The sequence below is a fragment of the Amblyomma maculatum genome, chromosome 10, assembly GCF_055883805.1.
Source record: "Amblyomma maculatum isolate TAMU_Amacu chromosome 10, ASM5588380v1, whole genome shotgun sequence".
Taxonomy (NCBI): domain Eukaryota; kingdom Metazoa; phylum Arthropoda; class Arachnida; order Ixodida; family Ixodidae; genus Amblyomma; species Amblyomma maculatum.
The window spans coordinates 23053845-23061586 of NC_139353.1; the positions used below are offsets into that span (position 1 = coordinate 23053845).

General features: G+C 43.0%; 1 protein-coding gene across 3 annotated transcripts in view; it reads left to right on the forward strand.

Moving 5' to 3' along the window:
- The window catches only part of LOC146175864 (endothelin-converting enzyme 2-like), a 45895-nt gene extending 39164 nt beyond the window's left edge, over nt 1-6731 (forward strand). For 2 of the 3 annotated variants that reach the window (XM_084582223.1, XM_084582224.1), the window contains 4 exons: nt 268-365; nt 1430-1642; nt 4092-4168; nt 6187-6723. In XM_084582223.1, coding sequence (XP_084438349.1) covers nt 268-365; nt 1430-1642; nt 4092-4168; nt 6187-6289 — 491 coding nt within the window. In that variant the 3' untranslated portion in view covers nt 6290-6723. Of the gene's footprint in view, nt 1-267; nt 366-1429; nt 1643-4091; nt 4169-6186 lie in introns of all 3 variants that reach the window. The other variant, XM_084582225.1, reaches the window with a different exon arrangement.
- The last annotated feature ends 1011 nt before the right edge of the window (nt 6732-7742 follow it).

The following is a 7742-nucleotide window of genomic DNA, read 5'->3' on the forward strand; positions in this document are numbered from 1 at the left end:
TGATAGCCCAACAAAATTTTTTACTAGGCTGCATTGCAGTAAAATGTCGTGTACTTTTCCTCTTAGCCGAGGCCATCAGGTCCTGGTTGCACGGAGTTAATTGCATATCCTAGTTCTAGACTGCAAATATGGCCGGACAGGATGCTAGGTTGTCTAGTCTTTTCTAATCGTGCAAGCGGGCATAAGTTTTTTTGACACCTTACTGCATCAGTGCCAAGGTTGTCAGGTGTGGTGCATGTCTGTCTTCACTGTGCATGCCTGTTGCAGCTAATCTGTACAAGCCAGAGGGTCTGTGGTGGACGGAGGCAACCCAGGCTGCTTTCCAGGAGAGCATGGCGTGTCTGGAAGAGAGACGAGTCGAGATGGTTTGTGGAACTCACTCTGGTCTAGTTTGATGTCATTTTGTTCTGGCGCTGTTTTCCAAGCTCGAATGATGCACAAAGATACACCAGCACAAGAAGTTTATGGGATAGGCTCTCTCCTGGGTAAAAGCTGGTGTGCGAAGCGGCACAAGTGGATCTAAGCGCGATGCAGGAAGTAGAGTGATAAATTAAGTACTCAATTCATTACACGTTACCTGTGAGAATGTAAAGGGCACGGCTGTAACTATTTGTGGCACTGTGTCTATTTTTGTGCGTACAACTTCTCGCAATATTTTTTATAACCTGATATCGTTAATTTAGTCATTGATGCTAGCTGAGCTTCAAATTGCTGGACAAAATTTGTGAGCATTTATGCCTAGAGAAAAGAAAGAACTGCTTTTCCAAATCAAGAAAAAAGGATGGACGTTCATGAAGTTGATGAAGCTCTACGGTGTGCCAAGGATAAAGGGGTGGGAGGTGGGGGGTGAAAGTGTGCTGCATAAATGAATTCTTTAAGTTTGTGGACCATTCTTATTTTTGTGACATAGGAGTTTCAGACTATAAGCACAGGTTTTCAGATTTTCCTGATGGCGGAATGTGTGTGTGTGTGAAAGGGGGAAGATGGATTAAGGTGTTTTAATGAGTACTTGGAATAATTTAATCCTAATTCAATCGTCGGGGCTGCACAAGGCAACATGAACCGATTATTGGAGCATGGGGTCTGGGGTGTGGGATGTACATTAAAATGCTCTTTTCAGTTTGTACAGAATGAAAAATATGCTTTGTGTTCCTGATTGAAATTTGCCTTTAAAATGCTTCATGAGATGAAAGTTGAATGTTTCCTAAAAGATTGCAGGTCTTGTTGGCATCACATATGGACACTTACATTTATCTATAAGAATAAAACAACATAACTGAGCCGCAATATGTCACATTAACATTGAATAAATTTGATGTTAGACATTTTTGGTGTCTGAAATAGTTAGATCTAAACTCTAAGCCAGTAACACCCGTGTGTTCCTTCGTTCCTTCGTTTATTCTTTTTTTTTTCCCTTTCTGTGGAGAAGGTGTATCAGCACAGGGGAATCAATCTGCAAGATGCGAGCAGGGGCCTCAACCTACAAGGCCTGAGTGACATTGAAGACAACGTGGCAGTGCGCATCTCCACCAAAGTGTATGATGACCAGCTGTTTACCAATCGGTACCTCAACCGAGACTACCGGCTGCCAGGGGTCGAACACTTGTCTTCCAAGCAGCTCTTTTTCATCTACCTGGCCAGAGTTAGTAAACTTTCACTACCATTTAGTGTGGACATGTTTCTAGGACCGGTCTCAACGTGCCTTTCACTCTAACTTTTTTTCTTGTGAAAGAACTGCAACTCCATGACCATATATGTTGCAACATGGTGTGTGGGTCTGTGGTACTAACCAGGGCCCGTATTCCAAGTTCGCGTCGTTATCGAAAGTGTCGCTATCTCCCCAACCTCGAGTCATCTGATTGGCTTAAACGCTGGAACATGACGATGCCACCTCTTCCGGTTCCGTAGTGGCACCACCCTGTTCCGGTGTTTCAGCCAATCAGAGGACTCGAGGTCACGGGAGATAGCGACGCTTCGATAACGATGCAAACTCGGAATATGGGCCTAGGTGTATGTGAACTGCATGGGCCGTCAGGAATGCCAGATATTGTTTACCTAGAAGGTAGAACTATAATGAATCATCTTTAGTGTCTTGCCTGGAAACGAGGGAAAATTAGTCTTCAAGGAAATAGGTTCTTTTAACCACAGGTGTTCTTCCAAGCCAGCTGAGCGGTGTTTGGCTCTAGGAGCAGAGCCCCAACCATACTTATTTGATTCTGCTATTAATAACCTTCATTATTTCTGCTTAACCAGTTTCTCAGAGGTTAATAGAAATATTGAACCCCTGTTCTCTAGTAGAAGGACCAACAGACCTCAGAATGGGCAAAACTTAGTGCAAGGATTATTGTTTGTTGTGCTGTTTAATGGCAGGTTAATTGCCATCATCAACTGCCCTTATTGTTGCAAAGTTCAAATCAAATTGCATAGATGCATACTGCATTGCTGTATCCATTTTTTTCTCCTTGCGGATACTGTTAGAGGGTGGCTTCATTTCACTGCTCCTCTTTGTTCAATGCATTGCATGAGTGTTGTTTTTCAGGTGTGCAATGGTTAAATGCCATTGCTGAAGTTGATGCAGAAGGGATTTGTGTGGCATTCATGTTTTCATCAGCTAACATATTAACAGCAGGAAAAGAGCAGGATGCATTTTCCCATGGCACTGTACTGTGCAGAAGGGTGTTCAGTAGTTTTAATTGTAGGGTGCATATTTGCGAATTCGTACTACTGCAGAGCAGCACTTTCGGCAGGGGCTGGCCGCGGGGCTGTTTATGTGAATGCTGTTTATGAAAATGACCCGCCACATTGGTTGAGTGACTTTGGCTACTCATCCTAACGTTGCAGGTTCGATCCCAGCTACGGTGGCTGTATTTTCAGTGGAGATAAAATACAAAAATTCTTGTGTGCTGCGTGCTGTGTGATATGTCAGTGCATGTTGCTACCATTGGGTCCAAATTATTCCGAACCTCTCTGCAGTGACATCCCTATTAGCCTTTTGTTGTTTTATGGCAGTAAACTCCACTGTTAAAAGAAATATTTGTTTATAAGACCACTTGGTATCATGAGGCTTTATATTGGTGTCAAGTGGGCTTTCGCATACTGCAGTAGTTTACGACTCTATGCTAATGAGTACAAATGGGATGACGCAGGTAGAAATTAGGGGTTCATTAAGTGTTAAGCAGCAGTATGCATATGTGCGAAGGAGAGTTTGCTAGGCAAGCTTAAGTGTCGGTACAATTTTTAATGTGAGAATGTCCCCTTGTCGAAAAAAGTTGTCCAGCGGCAGCAGCATCACGAACATATGTCTGGCAGGAGGTAGTTGGCATGTGACAGACACTGGGACTCTTGCATCATCCTTCATACTCTTTCATCATCCTCTGTACTCTTGCATCATCCTTTGTACTTTTGCATCATCCTCCGTTTGAAGCCTCATGGCCTCGAAAAATCACGAGCATGCCTCTGGTATGTGGTACATAGTCGTGATAAGTGAATGAATAAATTAATATCTGTGTCATTTATTTATTAATTTACTTATTTATTTAACAATACTGCCACTCTCAACTGAGAGCTTAGCATTTATTTGCATATAGGGGATAACATAGTCACATAGCACTCTGTAGAAAACTAACGCTTACACGTAAATGCCACGTTAGTCTCATTGATTGTGTAAAATTATTTTCGTTATGGCAAGTTTCAATGCCCGCAACCTGCACTGTGTAGCACTTCACATGCAAAGTAGTACTGAACAAATGTTTCGAAATTGTAAAATACTCTAAGATGCATTGAAATTTGCACTCAGATGTGTCCCTAATATGTGGCCAAATTGTGAGCCATCCCCAACCAATAAGTTAAGTTATACTAGTAGTGGTTACCGCATTATTTTAGTCAGTGGTTGGGGAAAATGGGGATTGTACGCATATGAAGCTACGCTAGGGGAGCTGCATATGGGAGCCATTGATTCTGTTCTGTTATATAAACCTTTAAAAGTATCAGTCGGGAGTGCCTGCTCCTGTTTCTTAAAATGGCTTTATACAGAAGTGATGAACCCTCCATTTTATTTATGTCTGCACCTGTCTTGTCTTTTTGTTTTCTAGAGTCATTGTGAGGCCCCTTCTGTGGAAAAAAGCCTCGAAGATATTCGTTGCTCGTACAAGAGCAAAGGAAGATACAGGTAAGCTATTGCTGGTGTCACTGGTGTCAAAACATTAGGGTAATCGGCAGGCATCTTTGATCTCAATTGTTTAGTTCTTTGGGGTTGAGGTTGAACGTAGAGGGCCAGCATGCTTGAGAAATATCTTAAGGGTATGTTTACTCAGCCAATGGCACGCAATACTTTACAAGCAGGATTCTTCAAGCAGTAAAGTTTAAAAGTATAGTGTGCATGAACATTTGACCTTCGAATAATTTGCATCTAGCATTTGCTATTTGATTTGACTCGCATGACATTTTTTCCACAGAATTAGAACCTGCTAAACGTCAAAAAGTAATGGAAAAAAGATATGGCTGAAGTTTGTGGCATTTTCAAATAAAAGTATAAGCCAGGCACTTATATCCTCAGTTAACTTGCTCTTTTTCCATTGAATTAACTTACCAGCATGCGGCTAGAATGTGCAGGTGATAATGCTATCAGTGATCTATATGAAATCGACTCCATGCTTCGGAAGTGCTGCGAAATGGTCTAAGAAGGATCGGCGTGTGGAACCGTACCATTTGCTTCATTACCCAAGTGGCTTGCTGCCATATTCAGACATCGTTATCAAATTTTTCTGTAAAACTGTTTCTTGGGAGGGCTGTTACATGGATGTCTGAATGATGTGGATATCTGAAAGATAGAGACATAAGAGAGCCACTAAGGGCATCACTGCATGCTATTTCTGGTATCAGGAGTGAAATAAGACATACCAACAAGTTGTTCCCACGAAGCTATGAAACTTGTAGACACTTGTAGGACTTCCAGTTCTTGCACCCAGCCTAATATTTCTAAACCCACTATTTGCGTGAGCCAGAAAGGCATTTGCAAAAGCTTTGGGGGACACTTAATTGCGTTACGTGTTGTGAACGCGATAGCATTAGAGTATTTTAATGCAGTTGCTTACTGTATGTTATGTCTTGTTCTTTTCGTGGTTGCGTGCCATTTCTGACAATCTCTCGCTCACGCTAATGTCACAGAAACTGTGAAGGTACCTCATTCATTTTCTCACCTCATGCGCTGCCATGTCTCTGATTTACTCTCTGCAGTCACGTGATCTTGTGCACTCATAAATGTTCTCAAGGCTTTGTGGGTGCCGGTGCTGCAGATGGAAGACAGTTTGCCTAGCGTACTGCAGAGTGTGCTCTGTCAATCGCGCTTATAGCACTAAAAAAAGAAAAGAAAAGAAAATCTAGTTATGTACTGTGAATTGAGAAATATGCCCAGTTGTTAGGCCTTCGGTTGCAGCAGGAATCAGGTAAGGCTCTTTTGTCATTCCAAGCGACAAGAGTGCCAGCAAGCAAAGAACTCCTTGGATGCATAAGCTTTCAAATTTATTATGCTATGTAAAGTAGCCTAACAAACAACTTTGTTAAACTGTGTATCGCAGGCCCCAAAGGGAAAGAGAAAGACTGAAATGTCAGCTTCGACCTTAAGGTCAGCCTGCACAGTTGCACCATACATTTGGTGTGGCACTACCCACGCGCTGCGAATAATTGTCATGTCGACTACACTGCCGCTATATATATTTAATGGCATAGTTGGCATGGTTTTGCTTTTGTGTCTTCAGTTCATGCTAGCATTTGGGCTTGCCCCGGGCTGTACAGTCTGGCCAAACTGATACAGATATGTGGTTGTGATTGCTATGTCTGCAGTGGAATTTCAGAGGTTGCATTCATTCAGGTATTGATTGTTAGGGACCGTGGCATGGATCCCTAACAATTGATACCTAATCCCACACGGTTTGTAGCTGAAGTTGACATTTTTTCGCTTGTTGTGCAAGCTGCCTTGTTGCCTATGATTTCGCCCTCCAAAGCAGATGCAGGACACTGAAATTGGGCAAACCTGTTCCCATTCTTGCCCCTTAGTGAGAGAGCTCCAGCTTGTCCACACTGAGTAGGAACTCAGTCTGCTGGTGGTTGTCTTGTTTTGTGCAGAATTCAGCTCACTTCTATGTGTACATAGATGCAGTAACCATGGCTGTATGTTTGTTTTTCTAGGACCAACCTGGCTCTGAGCAACAGCCGAGAATTCATTGATGCATTTCAGTGCAGTCCAGGCACGGAGATGAACCCTTCGAAGCAGTGCTCGGTCTGGAGCTGATTGATCATCTGTGGCTGACGTCTTTTAACTGATGTGTTTTTTAGCTGCTTTTAATTAAACAGGTTGCGTAGGCTATGCTGAACAGCCCGAGCAGTCCAAGATATCTCTTTGCATTAGCTTGGTTGCCAGTGTTCAAACTAAGTGAACATTTTGATAACTTTTTGTTTTTTGACTTATCGGGCACTAACTGGTAATAGGTTGTATAAATAGGGCACCTTGTTTTTGCTTTCGTTTTTGTTAAAATTGGAGAAGTAAAAGTCAGTTGCTATGTAGTAGCTCTATGATTTATTGGTTGCTGTGTTTTGGTTTAGTTTGTAGAAACTTTCGAATCCGAGGAAAGCAAAAGACACCGCACTCTCACGCCCTGAGCAGGAAACCTTGAAAAGATTACAGAAGAATGAGGCAGTTGTGATCCTACTGGCCGACAAAGGAAATGCCACAGTGGTGTTAGATGCTGACACTTCTCTAAGACAAAGAAACCTGCGCTAAAATAAGCCGAAGCCCGACCAGAAAAATAGAGCCTGAGCTGCAGAAGCTGCTATTAGAGGCATTCAAATACATCCGTCCTGATGATCAATACATCCACAGCCGGCTTCTGTGTCACAATGGTGCTGCTCCTGCTATCTACGGCGTACCAAAAGTGCACAAGGAGGGCACGCCACTTCGTCCTATTGTGGAGTTCACACGCTCTCCATTGAACAAGCTGTCCGCCTACATTCGCCGGGGGCTCGCACCTCTAGTGGGAAAAACAACTATGCATGTGCAGGACACATCCAACTGTTTGTAACCTAAAGGTTGTTTCCATTGGTGACAGCCAAGTCATGGTATTGTTCGATGTGAAGTCTGTGTTCACATCTGTGCCTGTAGATTTTGCAGTTGAGTCTTGCAAGAAAACCCTGAGCGAACCCTGATCGAAGCTGACGACATCTAACGACTCCTGAAATTCTGCTCTCTGATACATAGTTCAGCTTTAATAAGACATTTTACAGACAGACTTTTGGAACAGCCACGGGTGCCTCCGTTTCATCTGTATGGGCTGGCCTTGTCCTAGAATGCAAAGAATCTTCAGTGCTTTCTTCCTGCAGTCCCGCCATGACAGTTTTTTTGTACGTTACATCGATAACTGCTTCTGCATCATCAATCGGCAAGCCATGCAAAGGTTTCTTTCACACCTCAACACAAATCCAGCAGAGCATCGAGTTCACCCTAGAAGAAGTAGTCTTTCCTTTACACCTCATGGAACGCACAGTGCATTCTCTGGAGACCATAGTGTATCGCAAGCCCACTCACACTGGAAGGTGACATACACAAATAAGCTGGCATCTATATCATAAGCCTGAGGCATGAGTGAAAACCGTGCTCACATTTTTGCATTTTTACTGACTACGTTTGCGTGGCCCATGTCCCTTTACGCAAACTATATCGTCAGCTGTGGGTCAAGGACCCCATTGAC